We start from the raw sequence: 27,276 nt of genomic DNA, 5'->3' as shown, positions 1-27,276 counted from the left end.
TGGTTCTCCCTTATCTATTTTACCAGATACATCCTCAAAAAATTCCAGTAGATTAGTCAAGCACGATTTACCTTTTGTAAATCCATGTTGACTTTGTCCAATTCTGTCACTGTTTTCCAAGTGCTCTGCAATTACATCTTTTATAATGGACTCTAGCATTTTCCCCACTACTGATGTCAGGCTTACCGGTCTGTAATTCCCCATTTTCTCTCTACCACCTCTTTTGAATAGTGGGGTAACATTAGCTACCCTCCAATCCATGGGTACTGTTCCAGGTTCCATCGAATGTTGGAAGATGATCAGCAATGCATCTACTATTTCTAGGGCCACTTCCTTAATTACCCTAGGATGTAGATTATCAGGCCCTGGGGATTTATCGGCCTTCAATCCCATCAATTTCCCTAACACCATTTCCCTACAAATACTGATTTCTTTCAGTTCCTCCCTTCCATCAGACCCTATGTTCCCCGACATCTCTGGGAGGTTATTTGTGTCCTCCTTTGTGAGGACAGAACCAAAATATGTATTTAATTGATCTACCATTTCTTTGTTCCACATTATAAATTCCCCTGATTCTGACTGCAAGGGACCTACGCTTGACTTCACCAATCTTTTTCTCTTCACATATCTATAATAGCTTTTACAGTCAGTCAGTTTTTATGTTGCCCGCAAGCTTACTCTCATATTCTATTTTCCCCTTCTTAATTAATCCCTTTGTCCTCCTTTGTTGAATCCTAAACTGCTCCCAATCCTCAGGTTTACTGCTTTTTCTGGCCAATTTATATGTCCTCTCCTTGGATCTTATGCTATCCCTAATTTCCCTCGTTAGTCACGATTGAGTCACCTTTTTTGTTTTATTTTTATGCCAAACTGGGATGAACAAATTCTGTAGTTCATCCATGCGGTCTTTGAATGTTTGCCATTGCCTATCCACCATCAACCCTTTGAGTGACATTCCCCAATCAATCCTACCCAACTCGTGCCTCATACCATCCTAGTTTCCTTTATTTAAATTCAGGACCCTAGTCTCTGAGTCAACAACTTCACTCTCCATCTTAATGAAGAATTCGATCATATTATGATCGCTCCGACCCAAGGGGCCTCGTACAACAAGATTGCTAATTAATCCTTTCTCATTATATAATACCCAGTCTAAGATGGCCTGATCTCTAGTTGGTTCCTCGACATATTGGTCCAGTAAACCATCCCATAAACACTCCAGGAATTCCTCCTCCACAGTATTGTTACTAATTTCGTTAGCCCAATCTATATGTAGATTAAAGTCACCCATGATGACTGCTGTGTCCTTATTGCACGCTTCTCTAATTTCCCTTTTAATGCCATCCCCAACCTCCGCATTACTGTTTGGAGGTCTATATACCACTCCCACTAACGTTTTCTGCCCCTTGGTATTTCTCAGTTCTACTCATACAGATTCCACATCATCAGAGCTAATATCCTTCCTTACAATTGTGTTAATCCCCTCTTTAACCAGCAATGCTTCCCCACCTCCCTTTCCTTTTTGCCTAGCTTTCCTGAATATTGAATACCCCTGGATGTTGAGTTCCCAGCCTTGGCCACCCTGGAGCCATGTTTCCGTAATCCCAATCAAATCATATTCGTTTACCTCTATTTGCGCAGCTAATTCATCCACCTTATTACGAATGCTCCTTACATTAAGACACAAAGTCTTCAGGCTTGTTTTTTTAACACTCTTAGACCTATTCGAATTATTATTTACTGTGGCCATGTTTGATTTAAACTGTTGATTTCTCTGACTGACACTTTTGGTTTTCTCCTTCCTATCTTTTGCTTTTATCCTCGTTTCCCTTATCTCTGTCTCCCTGCTCAGGTTCCCAACCCCCAGCCATTTTAGTTTAAACCCTCCCCCAGAGCACTAGCAAACACTCCCCCTAGGACATCGGTCCCTGCCCTGCCCAGGTGCAAACCGTCCGGTTTGTACTGGTCCCATCTCCCCCAGAACCGGTTCCAATGTCCCAGGAATTTGAATCCCTCCCCCTTGCGCCATTCCTCTAGCCACGTATTCATCGGAAATATCCTTCTATTTCTACTCTGACTAGCACGTGGCACTGGTAAAATCCTGAGATTACTACCTTTGAGATCCTATTTTTTAATTTACCTCCTAACTCCCTATATTCAGCTTTTAGGACCTCATCCTGTTTTTTACCTATATCGTTGGTACCTATATGCACCACGACAACTGGCTGTTCACCCTCTCCTTCCAAAATGTTCTGCAGCCGCTCCGAGACATCCTTGACCCTTGCACCAGGGAGGCAACACACTATCCTGGAGTCTCGTTTGCGGCCGCAGAAATTCCTATCTATTCCCCATACAATAGAATCCCCTATTACTATAGCTCTACCCCTCTTTTTCCTCCCGTCCTGTGCAGCAGAACCACCCCTGGTGCCAGGAAGTTGGCTGCTGCCGCTTTCCCCTGATAAGCCATCCCCCTCAACAGTATTCAAAGTGGTATATATGTTTGAGAGGGGGCTGTCCACAGGGGACTCCTGCACTACCTGCCTGCGCCTACTACTCTGCCTGTTGGTCACCCATTCCCTTTCTGCCTGTGCAACCTTTGCCTGCGGTGTGACCAACTGCTTAAACGTGATATCCACGACGTCCTCAGCATCGCGAATGGTCCAGTGTGTATCCAATCGCAGCTCCAGCGCCGCAATGCAGTCTGCCAGTAGCTGCAGTTGGATAGACTTCCTGCACACATGGTCGTCAGGGACACAGGACGTGTCCCTGAGTTCCCACATCTATTCTTAAGGACGTGGTAACAGGGCACTTAGAAAATAATAATAGGATTGTGCAGTCAACAAGGATTTATGAAAGGGAAATCATGTTTGACAAATCTATTAAGAGTTTTTTGAGGTTGTAACTAGCAGAAAAGAGGGGAACTAGTGGATGTGGTGTATTTGGATTTTCAGAAGGCATTCGATAAGGTGCCACACAAGAGGTTATTAAACAAAATTAGGGCTCATGGGATTGAGGGGTAATATACTAACATGGATTGAGGATTGGTTAACGGACAGAAAACAGAGTAGCAATAAATAGGTCATTTTTGAGTTGGCAGGCTGTAACTAGTGGGGTACCGCAAGAATCAGTGCTTGGGCCTCAGCTATTCACAATCTACATCAATGATTTGGATGAGGGGACCAAATGTAAAATATCCAAGTTTGCTGATGGTACAAAGCTGGGTGGGAATGTAAGTTGTGAGGAGGATGCAAAGAGGCTTCAAGAGGATATAGACAGGCTAAATGAGTGGGCAAGAGCATGGCAAATGGAATATAATGTGGAGAAATGTGAAGTTATCTACTTCGGTAGGAAAAATAGAAAAGCAGAGTATTTTTTTTTTTTAAGTGGTAAGAGATTGGGAAATGTTGGTGTTCAGAGGGACCTGGGTGTCCTTGTACATGAATCACTGAAAGTTAACATGCAGGTACAGCAAGCAATTAGGAAAGCAAATGTTATGTTGGCCTTTATTACAAGAGGATTTGAGTATAAGAGTAAAGACGTCTTACTGCAATTATATAGGGCCCTGGTGGGACCACACCTGAGTATTGTGTAGAGTTTTGGTCTCCTTACCTAAGGAAGGATATACTTGCCATAGAGGGAGTGCAATGAAGGTTCACCAGACTGATTCCTGGGATGGGGAGATTGTCCTATGAGGAGAGATTGAGTAGACTAGGCCTATATTCTCTCGAGTTTAGAAGAATGAGAGGTGATCCCATTGAAACATGCAAAATTCTTACAGGGTAGATACAAGGAGGATGTTTCCCCTGGCTGGGGTGTCTAGAATCGGGGTCAGTCTCAGAATAAGGGGTCGGCCATTTAGGACTGAGGCGAGGAGAAATTTCTTCACTCAGAGGGTGGTGCATCTTTGGAATTCTCTACCCCAGAGGGCTGTGGAGGCTCAGTCGTTGAGTATATTCAAAATATAGATCGATAGATTTTTTGATATTAGGGAATCAAGGGATATGGGGATAGCGCAGGAAAGTGGAGTTGAGGTAGAAGATCAGCCATGATCGCACTGAATCGTGGAGCAGGCTCGAGGGGCCGAATGGCCAACTCCTGCTCCTATTTCTTATGTGCATCTGGAGGCACTTCCTACACACATGGTTGAGTTCCACATGGCGCAGGAATTGAGGCAACAGGTCTCAGCTGTTCCAGTTTGCTTAAAAGTCTATCAACTTATGTTATTTATATAATTATATATTTATGTTATATATGCATGTGTCATGTTATATTCATACATACATGTGATATATACATCATATATAATATATACTTTTAGTATCCTCTTACTCCTATTTATTATTTATGTATACCATATTTTCATTTACTGCAATTTGGATCCCTTTAACGTTAGATTCCTCTAATAAGGAAGACTTGCATTTCTATAGCGCCTTTCACGACTTCAGGTCATCCCAAAGCCCTTTACAGCTAATGAAGTAATTTTTGATATAGTACTTTGTATAGTCATGTAGCAGCCAATTTGCACACAGCAAGCTCCCACAAACAGCAATGTGATAATGACCAGATAATCTTTTTTTTTTAAAGTGATGTTGATTGAGGGATAAATGTTGGCCAGGACACCGGGGAGAACTCCCCTGCTCTTCTTTGAAATAGTACCATGGGAGCGTTTACGTCCAACTGAGTGAGGAGACGGGGCCTCAATTTAACATCTCATCCGAAAGACAGTGCATCGCTACCTCACTACTGGAGTGTCAGCTTAGACTTTTTGTGTTCAAGACTCTGGAGTGGGACTCGACCCCACAAACTTCTGACTCAGAGACGAGTGCGCTACCCACTGAGCCACAGCTGACACTTAGTTCATTTTAATTTTATACTATTACATAATTAATTACTGATTATGTATATATGTACTTATTTACTGTTGCCCTTTGGTTTAAATTACTCAGCACCTCCTTCCCCCTCTCACCAAACTCCTATCACGAGTCCATTTAGCAGATGCAGCCAACTCTCACCAAGCTCTGTGCTTAAAGATCTGTGAGTAAATTGGCAGGTTGTGACTAGTGGAGTTCCCCAGGGATCTGTACTGGGGTCTCGGCTTTTCACCATATTTATCAATGACTTAGATGAAGGAATAGCGAGCCACATATCTAAGTTTGCTGATGACACTAAGTTAGGTGGCACAGTAAGTAGTGTAGATGGGAGTAGAAAGTTGCAAAGGGACGTTGATAGATTAAGTGAGTGGGTAAAACTGTGGCAGATGGAGTTCAATGCAGAAGTGTGAGGTCATCTTTGGACCCAAGATAGATAGATCAGAGTATCTTCTAAATGGCGAGAAGCTAGGAACTGTGGGGGAGCAGAGAGATTTAAGAGTTCAAGTACAGAAATCACTAAAAGGTACAAAAAAATAAAAAGGCTAATGGAATGTTGGTCTTTCTCTCAAGGGGGCTGGAATACAAAGGGGAGGAAGTTATATTACAGCTGCAGAGCTCTGGTTAAACCCCATCTGAAATACTGCGTTCAACTCTGGGCACCACACGTCCGGAAGGATATATTGGCCTTGGAGAGGGTGCAGTGCAGAGTCACCAGAATGATGCCAGGGCTAAAAGGGTTAAGTTATGAGGACAGATTGCATAGACTAGGCTTGTATTCCCTGGAGTATAAAAGATTAAGGGGTAATCTAATTGAGGTGTTTAAGACGATGAAAAGCACTGATAGGGTAGAGAGAAACTATTTCCTCTGGTGGGAGTCCCCAAGGGGCATAACCTTAAAATTAGAGCTAGGCCGTTCAGCAGTGATGTCAGAAACCACTCCTATACACAAAGGGTAGTGGAAATCTTTCCCCCAAAAAGCTGTTCAGGCTGGGGGGTCAACTGAAAACATCAAAACGGGGAATGATAGATTTTTATTGGATAAGGGGTTATGGAACCAAAACAGGTAGATGGTGTTCGGATACAGATCAGCCATGATCTAACTGAATGGCAGAACAGGCTTAAGGGGCTGAATGACTTCCTGTTCCAATGTGGGTCGGTAACCAGAGGAAGTCGATTTAAGGTCATTGGCAAAAGAACCAGAGGGGTGATTAGGAGAATTCTTTTTACGCAGCGAGTTATGATGATCTGGATTGCACTGCCTGAAAGCAGATTCAATTAGTAACTTTGAAAAGGGAACTGGATAAATACTTGAAAAGGAAAAAATATGCAGGGCCATGGGGAAAGGGGTGAGTGGGACTAATGGGATAGCTCTTTCAAAGAGCCGGCACAGGCACAATAGGCCGAATGGCCTCTTTCTGTGCTGTATGATTCTGAGTGTTAGCCTACCTAATAGCACCAACTCTCATAATAAAACTTCAGTGTTTGGAGCAGTGAACAGCTCAATCAGAATAAAGGTGCATTACTTGACTTAAAACATTCCAGCTAAAAATGTGCTACAGCAGGGGTTCTCAACCAGGGGGGTCCACTGCCCCCTAGGCGTCTGTGAGAAGGTTTCAAGGATCCGTCAAATCAGCATCTTTCAAGAATAAAATCTTTTTCAAAATCTCATTATGCAATAAAAATTCCACTACACTATTGCTGACATGCACTGGGAGCACATTTCATGAAACTGCACACTCCCAGCATAGGGAGACGCACAAGATGACAGAGAGAAATAAAACAAGATGTGCCACCGTTGCCAATGAAGCAGAGGAGACCCGCCCCCTCTCCTGCCCCAGATTCATTAGTGACAGTTGGCAGCGGGTTCTTTTCCCGGCAGGCCATGCGGTGCACGCTCTCCTGCCCACCATGTTTAAATCGGGTAAGTGGAGCAACAGGTCAATGGGGTTTGATGTCTGTTTTGTGAGGTGATGGTCCAAGAATTAACAAGAGTGTCGGCGAATGTTCAGCTGACTTCATCTTTCCCTTTATGCGGCTGACCGCTGCCTGTCTGTGGCAGCTGTTTACAGAGCCGAACAGGGCATGGGCGGTCCCAGGACCGAGTCCAAGGGGATCATTCACATGAGGTGCGGACGGCCATGAAAGTTGACCTTTTATATATAAAATTCACCATTTTGCATTGGGAAGTGAGTCTGGAGCTTAGGTGCACATCATATTTTTTTTAATTCATTTTATGGGATGTGGGCGTAGCTGGCGAGGCCAGCATTTATTGCCCATCCCCAATTATCCTTGAGAAGGTGGTGGTGAGCCGCCTTCTTGAACCGCTGCAGTCCGTGTTGAAGGTACTCCCACAGTGCTGTTAGGTAGGGAGTTCCAGGATTTTGACACAGCGACGATGAAGGATCGGTGATATACTTCTAAGTCAGGATGGTGTGTGACTTGGTGACAAGAATCTATAACAATAAAAGTGCCCTAATTCAGCAGTAAACTGTTGTAAAAAATGGAAAAATGTCACTGCTGCCATATGGGGTACTGAGGTTAGGGCAGAGCAGAGGTAGTTTAACTTTCCATCCTGTGCTATACCCCATCTAGCAGTATTTACATGCTGACACTGGTTGCTCTAATTGAAACATTTTTCAGCTTGATGAAACAAAAATAGGCAAAAAAAGTCAAAGATCAGTGAATTTGCAATACATTCAGCTAAAAGTCTTCTTCACCTAGACGTTACCTTGTGCCATATAAAGTATGGCGCGAGCCACTTTCAGTCTTTTCTCCCTGGCAGTTACCTCCAGGCCATCCAGTAATCTCATGGCATGGGCCTGGTGCTCAGAGATATCCACTTCAGTCCATTTCTTGTCTTTCACTGCAGAGCAAGTCATTAGCATGTATTGGTTATTCATATTATTATAGGCAAGAGTCATACAGCAGCAGGACAGCTCTGCTGCCATTTAAAAAATACATTCCTGAGAATGTGTTACAAGGCGTTTACAACTTGAGGAGCTAGGAAGCATCATATAAAGCAACTAAGTAGTCACCTGAAACCTGACATTTAATTTCAGTTTTGACAAAAGCAGAAATAGTCACAATATGAGCAAAATATTGTGACGGAATAAGCCATATTCCAAGAGATGCACCTTAATATGAACAGATTTCTGATTTTATTAATACAGGAAACTTTGTGCTATCCGGCACCCACGGGACCGAGCTGCTGCCGTTGCCTAAAAAGTGCCGTACTCTCCAGAGTTAATGTTGAGAGATACGGAGATTCTTATCTCCGTATTTGACAACAAACACTGTTGCTTAGCAACAGCTTCTAAACACTCGGGTGTGGCCCTAAAGCTCTGTAGCTGAAGCTGTTGCTATAGCTACAGACCTTGCATAGCTTGACTGTTCAAACAAAGCAAAAAAAAACAAACAAAAAGAATAAAAAACGGCTGCTGATTTTTGCTGGTGGCTCCAGATTGCCGGATAGCTCACCTCCGGATAGCACAAAGTTTCCTGTACATGATATACTGGGTTTAAAAATCTAAAAAACCTCAGAGACACAAATTAGAGAAGCGTGCAATAAGAGCACAGCTGTCATCATAGGTGACTTTAACTTACATATAGATTGGACTAGCCTAATCAGTAAAAATAATGAGGAGGAGGAATTCCTTGAGTGTTTGAGGGATGGTTATCTGGATCAATATGTCGAGGAACCAACTCGGGAACAGGCTATATTGGACTGGGTACTGTGCAATGAGAAGGGACTAATCAGTAATCTTGTTGTACGGGGACCCTTGGGTCAGAGCGATCATAACATGATCGATTTCTCACTCGAAATGGAGAGCGAAGAAATTGACTCAGAGACTAAGGTCCTGAATTTAAACAAGGGGAATTATGATGCCATGAGACGGGAACTGAGTAGGTCTGAGTGGACAACGTTCCTGGGAGGACTGGAGGTAGATAAACAATGGCAAACATTTAAAGATAGAATGACAAAATTGCAAAAATTGTTTATACCAATCTGGCATAAAAGGAAATCTAAAAAGGTGACTCAACCGTGGATAACAGGGGAAATTAGAGACAGCATAAAATCCAAAGATAGGGCGTATAAAATAGCCAAAAAAAGCGCCAGAGCGGAAGATTGGGAACAGTTTAAGATAGAGCAAAGGAGGGCAAAGGGCATAATCAAGAGGGGCAAAATAGCTTACGAAAACAAGCTGGCGGAAAATATAAAAACTAACTCCAAAAGCTTTTATAAGTATATCAAAAGGAAAAGACTGGTGAAAACCAAAGTTGGTCCATTGCAGTCAGATACGGGGGAATATATAATGGGAAATAAGGAAATGGCAGATCAACTAAATGCATACTTTGGGTCAGTCTTTACGAAGGAAGACACAAAAAACCTCCCTGGGATATCGGGAAAAATAGGGACATTGGCAAAGGAGGAACTGACGCAAATCAATATCTCTAAGGATATGGTGTTAAGGAAGCTAAAGGGATTGAAGGTGGACAAATCCCCAGGGCCTGATAACATGCATCCTAGGGTACTGAAGGAGGTGGCCCTAGAGATAGCGGATGCACTAAGGATGATTTTTCAGAATTCATTAGACTCGGGAACAGTACCGATGGATTGGAGGGTAGCTAACGTTACCCCACTATTCAAAAAGGGGGGTAGGGAAAAAGCAGGTAATTACAGACCTGTAAGCCTTACATCAGTTGTGGGCAAAATGCTGGAGTCCATCATTAAGGATGAAATAGCGGAGCACTTAGCAAATGGGGACAGGATAGGACAGAGTCAACATGGATTTACAAAGGGTAAATCGTGCTTGACTAATCTATTGGAATTTTTTGAGGGAGTAACTGGTAGAATAGATGGGGGAGAGCCAGTAGATGTGGTGTACCTGGACTTCCAAAAGGCCTTCGATAAGGTCCCACATAAAAGATTAGCATGGAAAATTGAGGCTCATGGGATAAAGGGGAAAGTTTTGGCGTGGATAGGGAACTGGCTGTCAGATAGAAAACAGAGAGTTGGAATAAACGGCTCATTTTCTGAATGGCAGGCAGTAACAAGTGGGGTACCACAGGGATCTGTCCTGGGCCCCCAGCTGTTCACAATTTACATTAATGACCTGGATCAGGGAGTCGGATGCAGCATTTCCAAATTTGCAGACGACACTAAACTAGGAGGGGGGGTGGGCTCAGAGGAAGAGACCAGGAAGCTCCAGAGCGATTTGGACAGACTGGGCGATTGGGCGGATAAATGGCAGATGCACTATAATGTGGACAAGTGCGAAGTTATCCACCTTGGGTGCAGGAACGGGAGGGCAAATTATTATTTAAATGGCAATAGATTGGGAGAGGGGGAAGTACAGAGAGACCTGGGTGTTCTTGTACACCAGTCACTGAAGGCGAGCATGCAGGTGCAACAGGCGGTCAAGAAGGCAAACGGTATGCTGGCCTTCATAGCAAAAGGGTTAGAATACAGGAACAGGGATACCTTGCTGCAGCTGTACAGGGCACTGGTGAGACCACACCTCGAGTACTGTGTACAGTTTTGGTCGCCTCATCTGAGGAAGGATGTTCTTGCCATGGAGGGGGTGCAGCGGCGATTCACCAGGCTGATACCAGGAATGGCGGGAATGACCTATGAGGAGAGACTATGTAGTTTAGGGATGTACACACTGGAGTTTAGAAGATTGAGAGGGGACCTCATAGAAGTGTATAAAATTCTGACAGGTCTAGACAGACTGGATGCAGAAGGAATGTTTCCCTTGGCGGGTGAGAACAGAACTAGAGGACATAATTTAAGGATAAGGGCTAAACCATTTAGGACAGAGATGAGGGGGAATTTCTTCACTCAGAGAGTGGTGAACCTGTGGAACTCATTGCCACAGAGGGCAGTGTACGCCAGCTCATTAAATATATTTAAGAGGGAATTAGATATATTTCTACGGGCAAAAGGGGTTAAGGGTTACGGAGAGAAGGCGGGGACGGGATACTGAATTAAAGGATCAGCCATGATCTCATCGAATGGCGGAGCAGGCACGAAGGGTCGAATGGCCTACTCCTGCTCCTATCTTCTATGTATCTATGTATCTATGTACAAGCTGTAAACAGAAATACAGGCTTCTGAGATAAAGATCAGTTGTTAACAAAATTGTAAACACCACAAACTTTTGAAATGGGAATTGGTTAAAAATACTAAAACAATGGCCCTATTGAAATAGCAGTTTGTTGCTTCCAGAGAGTTTGGAGGGAACACAATGAAATGCCCAGTTTAAAGTGTTAAAAGCTAACACGTTGAACAGAAACACAGAAAAATTAAAAAACCATGTGCCTTCGTAAAAGTAACATCAAATGAAAGACACGAAACATAAGGTTATATATGTAACCAATTGAGATAGCTAGAAATGCATGAAACACCCTGGTTAAAGTGGTTTTAATTTACATATTGTAAATATGATACCTACAGAACACTTTGAAGATATGACTTCAATGGATGCACCAAGCAATTACATTGTGCTTGTATTGAAAATGGAATAGTTAGTAGTCACGACGTCTGCTAATAAACCAGTTAAGGTGGTTTTAGAATTGAATGGAAAACCTTCGATAAGAATTACATCAAAGAGATAAATCTGTTGTATCCATTTTTTGATAAGTTTTTGGAACACCTAAAGGTAGAGACATAATTATGCATGCAGCAGTTAAAATGACAGTAAAAATATAAAGAATTCAACAAAGATGACTTGAGATAATTAGCTTACATCAGCAGAAAACGTCAAAGGATAAACCACTAAAAAAAAATATAAAAATAGACCTTTTCAAATGGGAAGTCAGAAGTCGCTGGAAGGGCATGCGTTTCTCAACTTCACAGGCACGCTCTGTAAGTTTTTAAACTTTGAGTCTCGGGTAATCAAGGTATTTGATTTTGGTGGATATTCTGGATTAAGAATAAGTAGAAGTGTGGAAATGTAACAAAGTTAAGATTTGAGAATAAGGATCTCTGAGAATAAGATTGTGTAAGCTAATTGTTTTTGAACTGTTAATGTTGTGACTGACTCATCAACTGTTAACTGAATGTCAGCTCTTAAATAAAACTATATATTTTAAGAATTGTCTCAGAGTATTTCTGTATCAACCTCGCGAACTCAATTTCTGTACACTCTCTTGTAAGGAGTTGCAGAATTCTGGGGGGGGGGGGGTATGCTGGACCCTCATAATATCCGAAAGGTTACAGTCTAGTTAAACTTATTAAATTAAAAGTGCTATCCGGAGGACGGCAACATCTTCACGATGTTCCTTTCCTTTAGGGAGAGATAGTCTGAACCTTTAGATCCAATTAAGCGTCTTATAGAATTCGGCTATCTTTAACTTTAGTTGAAGGTGAACGTCTGGGGAATACGTCTGAAAAGGGCTAGGACTTGTAATTATCCCTTAAATATAACGCTGAATTGCAGTGACGCAGAATCCTGGAGCTTTAAAAACTCTACCATTGAGCAGCAGGATATGGGTTTAAACTCCTGAGTCCCCACAAGGTGGATTGTAACTTCACCTGTCCCGTCAGTGAGACAAGGCGAGCAGAGACTAGGTGATTCCCAATAACAAAGAGCAACAAAAAGGTAAAAGAGTAAGTCATCTTGGACCATTTAGACAATAACCAAGATATCAAGTGCAGCATAGGAGGTGCCAATGGCAGGGAAGCAGAGGACTGTAACTTTTTAGGGTAATACATAGATACATAGAGATAGGAACAGGAGTAGGCCATTCGGCCCTTCGAGCCTGCTCCGCCATTCAATGAGATCATGGCTGATCTTCGTCTGAGATCATAGCTGATCTTACCAGTTCAGTACCCCGTCCCCGCCTTTTCTCCGTAACCCTTAATCCCCTTAGCCTTCAGAAATATATCCAATTCTCTCTTGAAAATATTTATTGAATTAGCCTTCACAGCCCTCTGTGGCAGGGAATTCCACAGGCTCACCACTCTTTGAGTGAAGAAATTCTTCCTCATCTCTGTTTTAAATGATTTGCCCGCTATTTTTAGACTGTGGCCCCTGGTTCTGTGCTCCCCGGCCATTGGAAACATTCTCTCTGAATTCAGCCTGTCCAGGCCTGCCATAATTTTATATGTTTCGATGAGATCCCCTCTCAATCTTCTAAACTCCAGTGAGTACAAGCCCAAACTATTTAATCTCTCTTCGTAGGTCATTCCCGCCATTCCAGGTATCAGCCTGGTGAATCGCCGTTGCACTCTTTCCATGGCAAGAACATCCTTCCGCAGATGGGGCGACCAAAACTGTACACAATACTCCAGATGCGGTCTCACCAGCACCTTGTACAGCTGTAGTAAGGTATCCCTATTCCTATACTCGAACCCCCTTGATATGAAGGCCAACATACCATTTGCCTTCTTAATCGCCTGTTGCACCTGCATGCTCTCCTTCAGTGACTGGTGCACAAGAACACCCAGGTCCCTCTGCACTTCCCCATCTCCCAATCTATTGCCATTTAGATAATAATCTACCCTCCTGTTTTTACCCCCAAAGTGGATAACCTCGCATTTATCCACATTATAGTGCATCTGCCACGTATCCGCCCATTCCCCCAACCTGTCCAAATCACACTGTAGCCTCCTGACATCCTCATCAGAGCCCACCCCTCCTCCTAGTTTAGTGTCGTCAGCGAATTTGGAAATATTGCATCCAATTCCCTGATCCAGATCATTTATATATATTGTGAACAGCTGGGGTCCCAGGACAGATCCTTGCGGCACCCCGCTGGTCACTGCCTGCCACTCCGAAAACGAGCCGTTTATTCCAACTCTCTGTTTTCTATCCGCCAGCCAGTTCTCTATCCACGTTAATACTTTGCCCCCAATCCCATGAGCCTTAATTTTGCATGATAATCTTTTGTGTGGAACCTTATCGAAGGCTTTCTGGAAGTCAAGGTACACCACATCCACTGGCTCTCCCCCATCTATTCTACCAGTTACCTCCTCAAAAAATTCCAGCAGATTAGTCAAACACGATTTACCCTTTGTAAATCCATGTTGACTCTGTCCGATCCTTTCCCCATTTGTCAAGTGCTCCGCTATTTTATCCTTAATAATGGACTCTAGCATTTTGCCCACAACCGATGTAAGGCTTACTGGTCTATAATTCCCTGCTTTCTCTCTACCCCCCTTTTTAAATATTGGGGTAACATTAGCTACCCTCCAATCCACGGGTACTGTTCCCGAGTCAATGGAGTTCCGGAAGATGATCCTTAGAGCATCTGCTATCTCCAGGGCAACCTCCTTAAGTACCCTAGGATGTAGTTTATCAGGCCCTGGGGATTTGTCGGCCTTCAGTCCCCTCAACTTACCCAACACCATATCCCTAGAGATACTAATTTCTGTCAGCTCCTCCCTCTCATTAGTCCCTATGTTTGCCGATATTCCTGGGAGGTTATTTGTGTCCTCCTTTGTGAATACAGAACCAAAGTATGAGTTTAATTGGTCTGCCATTTCCTTATTCTCCATTATATATTCTCCCGAATCAGACTGCAAGGGACCGACTTGGGATTTTACCAGTCTTTTCCTCCTGATATACCGATAAAAGCTTTTGCAGTCTGTCTTTATGTTTGCTGCAAGTTTACTTTCGTATTCTATTTTCCCCTTCCTGATTAATCCCTTTGTCCTCTTTTGCTGTATCCTGTACTGCCCCCAATCTTCCGGTCTGGTGCTTTTTTTTGCCAGTTGATATGCCCTTTTTTTTGATTTTATGCTGTCCCTAATTTCCCTCGTTATCCACGGTTGAGTCACCTTTTTAGGTTTATTTTTATGCCAAACCGGTATAAACATGTTCTGGAATTCTTCCATTCTATCTTTGAATGCTTGCCATTGTCTATCCACTGTCAATCCCCCCAGAAACACCACCCAATCAATCTTACCCAATTCCCGTCTCATACCCTCGTAATTCCCTTTATTTAAGTTCTGGACCTTAGTCTCTGATTCAATTTCCTCACTCTCCATCTCGACTGAGAGCTCGATCATATTATGATCGCTCTGACCCAAGGGGCCTCGTACAAGAAGATTGGTGATAAGTCCCTTCTCATTGCACAATACCCAGTCTAAAATGGCCTGATCTCGAGTCGGCTCCTCGACATATTGGTCCAGATAACCGTCCCGAAAACATTCCAGGAATTCCTCCTCCTCAGAATTTTTACTAATTTGGGTAGTCCAATCAATATGTAAATTAAAGTCACCCATGATGACAGCTGTGCTCTTATCGCACGCTTCTCTAATTTCCCTTTTTATGCCTTCCCTCACCTCCATATTACTATTTGGAGGCCTATATATCACACCCACTAACGTTTTCCTCCCCTTGCTATTTCTCATTTCTACCCATACAGATTCCGTTTCATCCGAGTTAATATCCTTCCTTTCCATTGCATTAATCCCCTCCTTTACCAGCAATGCTACCCCACCTCCCCTACCTTTTTGCCGATCCTTCCTAAATATTGTATATCCCTGGATGTTAAGTTCCCAGCCTTGCCCACCCTGCAGCCACGTTTCTGTAATCCCAATCAAATCATACTTGTTTACCTCTATTTCCACAACTAATTCATCCACCTTGTTCCTAATGCTTCTAGCATTAAGATACAAAGCCTTCAGGCTTGCTTTTTTCACACTCTCATTATGAATTAGTTTGGCCCTTTGTGTTTCTCTCCTTTGCTTATTGCTTCTCACCTTTCTACCATCTATTTCTGACTTCATATGACTTCCCTCTTTTCCACTACCTAGGTTCCCATCCCCCTGCCAAATTAGTTTAAATCCTCCCGAACCGCCCTAGAAAATATTACCCCGAGGACATCGGCTCCCTCACAGTTCAGGTGTAGACCGTCCCCTTGGTACAGGTCACTCCTCCCCAAGAACTGGTTCCAATGCCTCAGGAATTTAAATCCCTCTCCCTTGCACCACTGCTCAAGCCACGTATTTAGCTTATCTATCTTACTCTCTCTAAACTTATTAGCTCGTGGCACTGGTAGCAATCCAGAGATTACTACCTTTGAGGTCCTACTTTTCAATTTAGCTCCTAACTCCCTAAATTCAGCTTGTAGGACCTCCTCCCTCTTTTTACCTACATCGTTGGTACCTACATGTACCACGACAACTGGCTGATCCCCCTCCCCCTTCAGAATGCTCTGCACCCGCTCCGAGACATCCTTGACCCTTGCACCAGGGAGGCAACATACCATCTTGGAGTCTCGGTCTCGGCCACAGAAACTCCTATCTATCCCCCTTACAATTGAATCCCCTATCACTATAGCCCTATCCCTCTTTTTTCCGCCCTTCTGTGCAGCAGAGCCAGTCATGGTGCCCTGAACCTGGCTGCTGGTGCCTTCCCCTGATAAGTCATCTCCCCCAACAGTACCCAAAACGGTAAACCTGTTTTGGAGGGAGATGACCGCAGGCGACTCCTGCACTACCTTCCTGCCTTTACCCTGCCTTTTGGTCACCCATTTACTGTCTGAGCTAGCCTTTACCTGCGGTGTGACCAACTCACTGAATGTGCTATCCACAAGATCCTCAGCATCGCGTATGCTCCAGAGTGAATCCATTCGCAGCTCCAGCGCCGCCATGCGGTCCGCTAGGAGCTGCAGCTGGACACACTTCCTGCACACATAGTTGTCTTCCTTTGTTTCTCCCAAAGGTTGAGAGCGCGAGCAGCCTGCACTGAAACCTCTGCACAATGCTGCTTTGTGCAGCAGCTAAAAGTGCACTAGAGCAGCCCACAATGTATCCTTCCCACCGAGGGACACTTGGTTTAGTACTGCCCACACTGCTGCACCGGAGGTGAAGAGATTGAGCCTGCATTCTACCAGCCCATGTTGGTGGTCCAGTATACTGCACCTCCCCAAAATTTCAAATAACTCGAGAAAAATAAAAACATACAACTCAAAAGATGCAAACTGTACTTGCACCAAACCTGTGCAGTAGACAGAATGGCTACTGATGATCTAACTTTGGAAATAGTATACTGTATTATAGTATTTTAAGAAATTTTGAGTCATACATGAACCACTAGCTTACCCCTTTAATACACTGCTCTGCTAAATAAGCGTAGATTAATTATTGGATACAGCAGTACAGTATGATGGCATTCGATTTATAATTAATGAAATTCAATACATTGTCACAAGAGGAAAGTGAGGAGAAATGAGAATCGAGTAACGGAAATGGTGGGCATGTGAATGCACAAAGTATCAGAAACAAAGTTGGAGAGTTGGAAACATTAAGGAGGGATATGATCTAGTAGCTTAGATTTAGACAGGACCGGGAACTTAATATTCGTGGTTATAACATTTTCAGCAAAGGTAGGGAACAGGGCAGGAAAACATGATTAGAACGTTTGCTCACATGGAGGGTAAACACCAACACAGACTGGTTGAGCCGAGTAGCCGGTTCCCACATTTTAACTTCTATTTATTTGTATGATTCTATCATAGCAATAGGACGCAAGAGTATTAGAAGCGTTGCCTATTATACTTCATCAAAGTGATTAGACATTAAAGACCTGCATGAGACCCGCCAGACGCCCCCACTCTCCCTCCCGGCACCCCCCCACTCACCGCCCCCCCCCCCACTCACCCGCCCCACTCCCGCCCCCCCAACTCACTCACCCTCCCCCCCACTCACCCCCACCCCCCACCCCCTCCCCACCCCCTCCCCACCCCCCTCACCCTCCCCACCCCCACCCTCCCCACCCCCTCACCCTCCCCTCACCCTCACCCTCCCCACCCCCTCACCCTCCCCCCTCCCCATCCCCCCTCCCCCTCCCCCCACCCCCCTCACCCTCCCCACCCCCCTCCCCCCACCCCATCCCCCCTCCCCCCACCCCCCTCACCCTCCCCACCCCCCTCCCCCCACCCCCATCCCCCCTCCCCCCACCCCCCTCACCCTCCCCACCCCCCTCCCCCCACCCCATCCCCCCTCCCCCTCCCCCCACCCCCCTCACCCTCCCCACCCTCCCCACTTGGAGCTGTTTATTATTGGTTGAGCTTGCTTTCCTCTGCTGTCCTGGAGTGGTTATTCCGATTGGTCATGCTGAGCAAGGTGACATCTCCCCTCACCAAGCAATATTGCTGGTGTCTCCATGGTGCTCTAATCCAGTATTTTTACCAGTGTTACATAGTTTTTTAGTAGCTAACTAATAAACAGTAACCAAGGAAATAAAGCACACAATAATCAAAAACATTCGCACTCTGCTTATTGTCTTACCATATTACCAACAAACACATGTAAAGGTTAAAGTTCACGTGCATACGCTGTGCGAATCAGTTTTGAATCACATGACCAACGACAGTGTCTTTGGCTCATTTTTATATACTAATCAAATTAGCCCAATGAGCCATATGTGGGTAGTGGCTAACGCATTAGACAACAATGTTCTAAGTGTTGAGATAATGCACAATGGATTTCATAAATAAGAAGGATATTGTATAATTTTCAATGTGCATTATAAGCCACCAAACAGTAGAGATGAGAGAGGGGGAAATCTGCACACAGTTCAGGGAGATATCCAAGAACAACAGGGAATTAATATTGGATGATGTTAATTATTCCACGATAGACTGGAATAAAAAGTAATACACAAAGTTGGGAATGCTTTTTAGAATGCATCAGTAGGTTTCCAGTTCAACGGGGAAAGAAGCATTATTTGATTTTGTTCCGAGAGATGAAGTGGGGCAAATAGCCTATGCGAGAGTATGAGAATATTTAGGTAGCAACCAGACCATAGGTAGGTTCAACGTAAGAAGATAAAAGGATAATGAAGGATCAAAGATAACAGTTCTGGACTGGAAAAAGGCAAAGTTCAGTGAGCTAAGAAGGGATCTGGCTTGAATTAACAAGGCAAGACAAGTCAGCAAATAGGTCAACAGATCAGCACTGGGAAATCTTCAAGTATGAAATGGAAAGAGTACAAAATAAATATTTTCCAAGAAACAACGTGTATTTATGTAGCACCTCTAACGTAGTAAAACGTCCCAAGGCACTACTTCTTCTTCTTAGGCAGTCCCTCAGAACCGAAGATGACTTGCTTCCACATTAAAAATGAGTTCTCAGGTGATTGATGAGTCTAGTGCAGGTCCTACAGTCTCTGTCACAGGTGTGGCAGACGGTGGTTGAAGGGGCGGGTGGGGTGCTTGGGTTGACGTGCGCTCCTTCCGCTGCTTGCACTTGGCTTCCGCTTGCTCCCGGCGAAGAGAGTCGAGGTGTTCGGCGCCTTCTCGGATGCTTCTCCTCCACTTTATACGGTCTTGGGCCAGGGATTCCCAGGTGTCGGTGGGGATGTTGCACTTTTTCAAGGAGGCTTTGAGGGTGTCCTTGAAGCGTTTCCTTTGCCCACCTGGGGCTCTCTTGCCGTGTCAGAGCTCCGAGTAGAGCGCTTGTTTTGGGAGTCTCGTATCGGGCATGCAGACAAGGTGGCCTGTCCATCAGAGCTGATCGAGCGTGGTCAAAGCTTCAATGCTGGGGATGTTGGCCTGAGCGAGAACACTGACGTTGGTGCACCTATCCTGCCAATGGATTTGCAGGATCTTGCAGAGGCAGCGTTGGTGGTACCTCTCCAGTGCTTTGAGGTGCCTGCTGTACATGGTCCATGTCTCTGAGGCATACAGGAGGGGGGGTATTACTACTGCTCTGTAGACCATGAGCTTGATGCTGAGTTTGAGGTCCTGGTCTTCAAACCCTCTCTTCCTCAGGCGACCGAAGGCTGCACTGGCACACTGAAGGCGGTGTTGGACTTTGTCATCGACGTCTGCCCTTGTTGACAGTAGGCTCCCGAGGTATGGAAAGTGGTCCACGTTGTCCAAGGCCTTGTCATGGATTTTGATAATCGGGGGGCAGTACTGTGCGGCGGGGGCAGGTTGGTAGAGGACTTTTGTCTTACGGATGTTTAGTGTAAGGCCCATGCTCTCGTATGCTTCGGTGAAGGTGTTAACGATGGTTTGGAGTTCGACCTCCAAGTGTGTGCAGATGCACAGAGGAAGGGACGACCTTGGATCTTGACTGGAGGCGACGGAGGTTGAACAGTTTCCCGTTTGTTCTGTAAATTAGCTCCACTCCAGCGGGGAGTTTACTGAGGGTAAGATGGAGCATTGCCGCAATGAAGATCGAGAAGAGCGTTGGTGCGATGACACAGCCTTGTTTGACCCCAGTCCGTACATGAATTGGGTCTGTGGTGGAACCGTTGGTCAGGATCACAGCTTGCATGTCGTCGTGAAGCAGGCGGAGGATGGTGACAAACTTTTGTGGGCAGCCGAATTTGAGGAGGACATCCCATAATCCCTCACGGTTGACAGTGTCAAAGGCCTTTGTGAGGTCAAAGGCGGCCATGTACAGCAGTTGGTGCTGTTCCTGCATTTCTCTTGTAATTGACGTGCGGTGAAGATCATGTCCATTGTGCCCCTTAGTGGGCGGAATCTGCATTGCGACTCTGGGAGGAGCTCTTCAGCCACTGGGAGAAGGCGATTGAGGAGGATTCTTGCGATGACTTTCCCTATGGCAGACAGCAGGGAAACTCCTCTGTAATTACCGTAATCGGACTTGTCACCTTTCTTGAAGATGGTCACAATTACGGCGTCGCTGGAGTTCACAGGAGTATTGTAAGACAAGAAATTTGACACCGAGCCACATAAGGAGAAATTAGGGCAGGTGACCAAAAGCTTGGTAAAAGAGGTAGGTTTTAAGGAGGAAAGGGAGGTAGAGAGGCGGAGGTCTAGGCAGGGAATTCCAGAGTTTAGGGCCGAGGCAGCTGAAGGCACGGCCACCAATGGTTGAGCGATTATAATCAGGGATGCTCAAGAGAAAGGTAAAAATGGATACATCAAAGACTAGAATTCGAGTCAAAATCTTTAAAACATAATTAGGATTGCTCGGACACAGCCACCAAAGTAAGCAGTCTTTGAGATGAAGTTTACCATCAATTCATATACAAATACAAGCATTGCCTATTTAACAGCAAAAGGCTCATTACCATGAGTCTTGAATTCTTCTTCAAAGCATTTCTTGTTCAGGTGAAGCTCAGGACCCTCTGTGTAGCTGTAGAGTTCTACCAAAACAAAATGTTAAAAGTATTAGGAGTGGAAAACTAAAAGCTGACCTTGCATCATAAATGCGATCAATGGTAAATCACTAACATAAAAATGTTAAATAGAGGACAGGCGGCTGACATACAAAGCACTAGAGGGGGGACGGGGGGGGAGAGAGAGAGAGGAGGGTTGGGGGAGAGAGGGAGAGAGAGGGGGGAAGGGGGAGAGAGGGAGAGAGAGGGGGGAAGGGGGAGAGAGGGAGGGCAGGGAGGCGGGGAAAGAACTCTTGCCACTGTGTCCTTGGGCTTTACACTGTTGCAATGAAGCTCAAGGAACAGCACCTCATTTTTTTTAAATAGACACTTCGCAGCTCTCTGGCCTTAACATCGACTTACTTGAGCACTTAAAAGTTGTTATTTAAATGGAAAGAAAATAATATGCATGGATCTGGGGGGCCTAATTGACAATAAATTGAAACTTTCACAACAATGCTCGACGGCAGTGAGTGAAGCAAATCAGATGTTGGGATGTATTAAAGGTCGATATTGAGCTGAAATAGTGAGGTGATCCTGCTACTTTATAAATCATTGGTGTGACCACCCTTGTGTACACTTCTGGTCGCCACTATTGCAGCTATTGAAAAGATACAGAATAGAGCAACCAGAGTGATTGAGGGGATCGAGGAATTGGATTATGAGGAGCAATTATGTAAATTAGGCACGTTCTCACTGGGCAGGAGAAGGTTGAGGTGATGATTGCTGTTTTTAGAATTCTAAAGGACTAGATAATGTCAACCATGACAAGCTGTTTCACCTTGTTCAGAACAGTAGCAGAGGACACGGCCTGTGCTTGAAGGGGGTAAATTGTAAACTAATCTGCAGAATCAGTGAGTCAATCTATGGAACATGCTCCCGAGGCAGACGATGGAAGCAGTTAGTGTTGATTCATTCAAATGCAAATTAGATTGATTTCTTTCAGAAAATAACATTTTGGGATCCAATCTACGAGTAATTGGAGACATGCCGTGTGGTGAGTACAGCATGCTCGGGAGGACCAGGTGACTTTGGACCTATGGTTCCCAAAGCTCGCCATCACTGGGGGGGTTTCCTCGCCTTGAGTCTGGGTCTGTTGTAGACTCACTAAAATTGATTGATTGCTGTGATGGATCAACAACTCCAGTATTGTTGGATCATGGGACTGCCAGGATGGACCTTGGTCGTTTTTCGTCTAGCAATTCCTATGTTCCTAACCACAGCTCCAATTTTCCCTGGGACAGTTGGTGTTGCTAATGTAGGATAGCTGAATCAGCACTTGCGGGGATTGGGGAGGCTGTGAATTGGTGCTTGGGCGATGATCCCCGGCGGGGTGGTCCGCCCCATGTCTACCTGCCTTTTTTTTCCAATCAGACTCCTGGGCCACTGGAGCCTGATCCACTTTGCCAGTTTTTCCACGCTTCTCTCATCCTTTGCTATTCTGGCTAAACCATTCACACATCCTCTGGGGTAGATATCCTTTGTTGCTCAGATTTCTTTTATCACAGAAGGTTAGTATGCAGGTACAGCAGGTGATCAGGAAGGCCAATGGAATCTTGGCTTTTATTGCAAGGGGGATGGAGTATAAAAGCAGGGAAGTCTTGCTTCAGTTATACAGGGTACTGGTGAGGCCACACCTGGAATACTGTGTAGAGTTTTGGTTTCCATATTTAAGAAAAGATATACTTGCTCTCGAGGCAGTTCAGAGAAGGTTCACTCGGTTGATTCCGGAGATGAGGGGGTTGACTTATGAGGAAAGGTTGAGTAGGTTGGGCCTCTACTCATTGGAATTCAGAAGAATGAGAGGCGATCTTATCGAAACATAAGGTTGTGAGGGGGCTTGCGGTGAGGATGTTTCCACTGATGGGTGAGATTAGAACTAGGGGGTATAATCTTAGAATAGGGGGCTGCTCTTTCAAAATTGAGATGAGGAGAAACTTCTTCACTCAGAGGGTAGTAAATCTATGGAATTTGCTACCTCAGAGAGCTGTGGAAGCTGCGACATTAAATAAATTTAAAACGGAGATAGACAGTTTCCTAGCTGATAAGGGAATTAGGGGTTACGGGGAGCGGGCAGGGAAGTGGAGGTGAGTCTAGGTTCGGATCAGCCATGATCCTATTGAATGGCGGAGCAGGCCCGAGGGGCCGTATGGCCTACTCCTGCTCCTACTTCTTATGTTCATACCTCCTTTTGCCGTACGCCATTATTACTTCCATCATTTTATCATCTCCTTTTCTCCACCTATTCACTTTGCAAATCATTCTTTTTCTTTTCTTGTGTATATGGTCATTTTCCCCACTCCCCTTTTCCTTGCTCCGTTCCTCCTTATAAGCTGTTCATCTGTAACATCATCTGCTTCTGATGAAGGGTCATAACCTGAAAGGCTAACCTAACCTTTCTCCACAGGTGCTGCCTGACCTGGGAGCAAGGGGTAGGGGCACAAATACAGCAAGGAGGTGGGGAAGAAGCATGTGATTGGGGCTGGGATGGGAAGGGAAGGGAAGGGAGCTGTTGAGGGTCATGTTTGTCCTACAGCCCAAATGTAGCCTGCAAGTTGTCAGCTCCTTTCCACACCACCTGTGACCTGACAGGAGAGCAGAAAACAAGAAAAGAAACGACAATACAAAGAATCTCTATTCTCCAATTTCCCGTGTGCACCAGATCGGCTAGTAATATATTAAAAATCTCATGCCGGTGCACACTTCCCGTCAATTTCTATTATAAATTCCTATGTCCAGCTGCAGTTATGAAAATCATAGAATGGTTACAGCACAGAAGGAGGCCATTCGGCCCGTCACGCCCATGGCTTTCTGCAAGAGCACTTCAGCTGGTCCCACTCCCCCGCCCTTTCCCTGTAGCCCTGCAAATTTTTTGCCTTCAGGTACTTATCTAGTTCCCTTTTGAAAGCCACAATTGAGTCTGCCTCCACCATCCTTTCAGGCAGTGCATTCCAGATCCTAACCACACACTGAGTAAAAAAAGTTTTTCCTCATGTCACCTTTCGTTCTTTTGCCAATCACCTTAAATCTGTGTCCTCTGGTTCTTGACCCTTCCGCCAATGGGAACAGTTTCTCTCTATCTGTCTAGATCCCTCATGATTTTGAATACCTCTAACAAATCTCCTCTCAACCTTCTCTGCTCTAAGGAGAACAACCCCAGCTTCTCCGGTCTATCCACGTAACTGAAGTCCCTCATCCCTGGAATCATTCTCGTAAATCTTTTCTGCACCCTAAGGCCTTCACATCCTTCCTAAAGTGCGGTGCCCAGAATTGGACACAATACTCCAGTTGAGGCCGAACCAATGTTTTATAAAGGTTCATCATAACTTCCTTGCTTTTGTACTCTATGCCTCTATTTATGAAGGATCCCGTGTGTTTTTTTAACCGCTGTCTCAACCTTCCCTGACACCTTCACCAATTTGTGCACATATACCCCCAGGTCTCTCTATTCATGCACCCCCTTTAGGATTGTACCCTTTAGTTTATATTTCCTCTCTTCATTCTTTCTAACAAAATGTATCACTTCGCACTTTTCTGTGTTAAATTTCATCTGCCACGTGTCCGCCCACTTCACCAGCATGTCTATATCTTCCTGAAGTTTATCCCCATACTCCTCACTGTTCACGATATTTCCAAGTTTTGTGTCATCTGCAAATTTTGAAGTTGTGCCCTCTACACCCAAGTCCAAGTCATTTATATCAAGAAAAAATGGTCCCAGTACCAACCCCTGGGGAACACCACTGTATACCTTCCTCCAGTCCGAAAAACGACGACTTCTCTCTGTTTCCTGTCACTCAGCCAATTTCATATCCTTGCTGCCACTGTCCCTTTTATTCTTTGGGCTTCAACTTTGCTGGCAAGCCTATTATGTGGCACTTTATCAAACGCCTTTTGGAAGACCATGTACACCACATCAACCGCATTGCCCTCATCAACCCTCTCTGTTACCTCATCAAAAAACTCAAACAAGTTAGTTAAACACGATTTGCCTTTAACAAATCTGTGCTGGCTTTCCTTAATTAATCCACACTTCTCCAAGTGACTGTAAACTTTGACCCTGATTATTGTTTCTAAAAGCTTCCCCACTACCGAGGTTAAAGTGACTGGCCTGTAGTTGCTGGGTTTATCCTTACACCCTTTTTTGAACAAGTGTGTAACATGTGCAATTCTCCAGTCCTCTGGCACCACACCCGTATCTGAGGAGGATTGGAAGATTATGGCCAGTAGCTCCGCGGTTTCCTCCTTTACTTCCCTCAGCATTCTAGGATGCATCCCATCCGGTCCTGGTGACTTATCTACTTTAAGTACAGACAACATTTCTAGTACCGCTCCTTTATCAATTTTTATTTAGCAGAAGCAGCATGTTATAGACAGAACGAAGCGATCGCACAATCAACGGATCAGATCAAAGCTCTGCAGTCCTGCCACAATCCAGTCATGAATGGTGGTGGACCATTAAACTAACGGGAGGAGGAGGCTCCATGAATATCCCCATCCTCAACGATGGCGGAGCCCAACACGTGAGTGCAAAAGGTAAAGCTGAAGCGTTTGCAACCATCTTCAACCAGAAGTGCCGAGCGGATGATCCATATCGGCCTCCTCCTGAGGTCCCCACCACTACAGAAGCCAGTCTTCAGCCAATTCGATTCACTCCACGTGATATCAAGAAAGGGCTGAGTGCACTGAATGCAGCAAAGGCTGTGGGCCCCGACAATATCCTGGCTATCGTGCTGAAGACTTGTGTTCTAGAACTAGCCGCACCTCTAGCCAAGCTGTTCCAGTACAGCTCTAACACTGCCATCTATCCGACAATGAGGAAAACTGCCCAGATATGTCCTGTCCACAAAAAGCAGGACAAATCCAATCCAGCCAATTACTCCACCATCAGTCTACTCTGTCAGCAAAGTGATGGAAGGTGTCATTGATGGTGCTATCAAACAGCACTTACTCACCAATAACGTGCTCACTGATGCCCAGTTTGGGATCCGCCAGGACCACTCGGCTCCAGACCTGGGATACGGAGTGGAGCTATAGTACGGGAATGATGGACAGCCAAATATAGAGGAAAAAACAAGTCAGCCTGGAAGGCAGAGCAAATATGTAACGGCACAAGGGAGCATGGCAAGGCTGGATGGCATTTATTATAATGTAAGGAGTCTTGCGAGTAAGGCAGATGAATTGAAGGTGTTGATGAATACATGGGAGTATGATATCACAGAGACATGGTTGAGGGAGGGGCAGGACTGGCAGCTCAATATTCCGGGATATAGAATCTTCAGGCGAGACAGAGGGGGGTGTCACAATATTAATCAAGGATTCAATCACTGCTGAAAGAAGGGATGATATCTTAGCAGGTTTCTCTAATGAGGCCATATGGGTAGAACTTAAAAACAAAAAGGGGGCAAGCACTTTGCTGGGAGTGTACTATAGGCCCCCAAACAGTCAGGGGGAGATAGAGGAACAGATATGTAGGCAAATTTCAGAGAAGTGTAGAAATTATAGGGTAATAATAGTAGGGGATTTCAACTTCCCCAATATTAACTGGGATAGTCAGTGTGTGAAAGTATAGAGGGTGCGGAATTCTTAAAGTGCATCCAGGAGAGCTTTTTGAGCCAGCATGTAGAAAGTCCTACAGGAGAGGGGGCGGTACTGGACCTAATTCTAGGGAATGTAGCCGGGCAAGTGGTAGAAGCGTCAGTAGGAGAGCATTTTGGTGACAGTGACCATAGTTCGGTGAGATTTAAGGTAGCCATGGAAAAGGACAAAGATGGACCGGAAATAAAAGTTCTAAACTGGGGGAAGGCCGATTTTAATATGATATGGCAGGATCTGGCCAAAGTGGACTGGGATCAGCTACTTGTAGGAAAATCCACATCAGAGCAGTGGGAGTCATTCAGAAAGGAAATAGAGAGAGTACAGCGCCAACATGTTCCCGTAAAGGTCAAGGGTGGGACCAACAAGTCCAGGGAACCCTGGATGTCAAGGGATATACAAGAATAGATTAGGGAATAAAGGGAGGTTTTTGGCAGATACAAAGGACTAAAAACAATGGAAGCCCTAGAGAAGTATAGAAAGTGCAGAGGGGTACTTAAAAAAGAAATTAGGAGAGCGAAGAGGGGGCACGAAAAAACACTGGCAGGCAAAATAAAGGAAAATCCCAAGGTGTTATATAAGTATATTAAGGGCAAGAGGATAACCAGGGAAAGAGTAGGGCCCATTCGGGACCAAAGTGGCAATGTGTGTGTAGAGCAGGAAGATGTGGGTGAGGTTTTAAATGAATATTTTGCATCTGTGTTCACTATGGAGAAGGACGATGT

General features: G+C 44.9%; 1 protein-coding gene across 5 annotated transcripts in view; it reads right to left on the bottom strand.

Moving 5' to 3' along the window:
* The window catches only part of LOC147104971 (striatin-interacting protein 1 homolog), a 155,394-nt gene that overhangs the window by 103,563 nt on the left and 24,555 nt on the right, over nt 1-27,276 (bottom strand). For 2 of the 5 annotated variants that reach the window (XM_086010950.1, XM_086010951.1), the window contains exons 4-6: nt 20,873-20,947; nt 10,354-10,500; nt 7,600-7,734 (exon numbers count right to left, since the gene is read on the bottom strand). In XM_086010950.1, coding sequence (XP_085867076.1) covers nt 7,600-7,734; nt 10,354-10,500; nt 20,873-20,947 — 357 coding nt within the window. Of the gene's footprint in view, nt 1-7,599; nt 7,735-10,353; nt 10,501-11,326; nt 11,528-20,872; nt 20,948-27,276 lie in introns of all 5 variants that reach the window. The other 3 variants (XM_086010953.1, XM_086010954.1, XM_086010952.1) reach the window with 3 other exon arrangements.

This window comes from Somniosus microcephalus, chromosome 18 (genome assembly GCF_052327205.1).
Source record: "Somniosus microcephalus isolate GS21.2 chromosome 18, FLI_Smic_1.0, whole genome shotgun sequence".
Lineage (NCBI taxonomy): Eukaryota > Metazoa > Chordata > Chondrichthyes > Squaliformes > Somniosidae > Somniosus > Somniosus microcephalus.
This window is presented reverse-complemented; position numbering and strand designations above follow the sequence as displayed.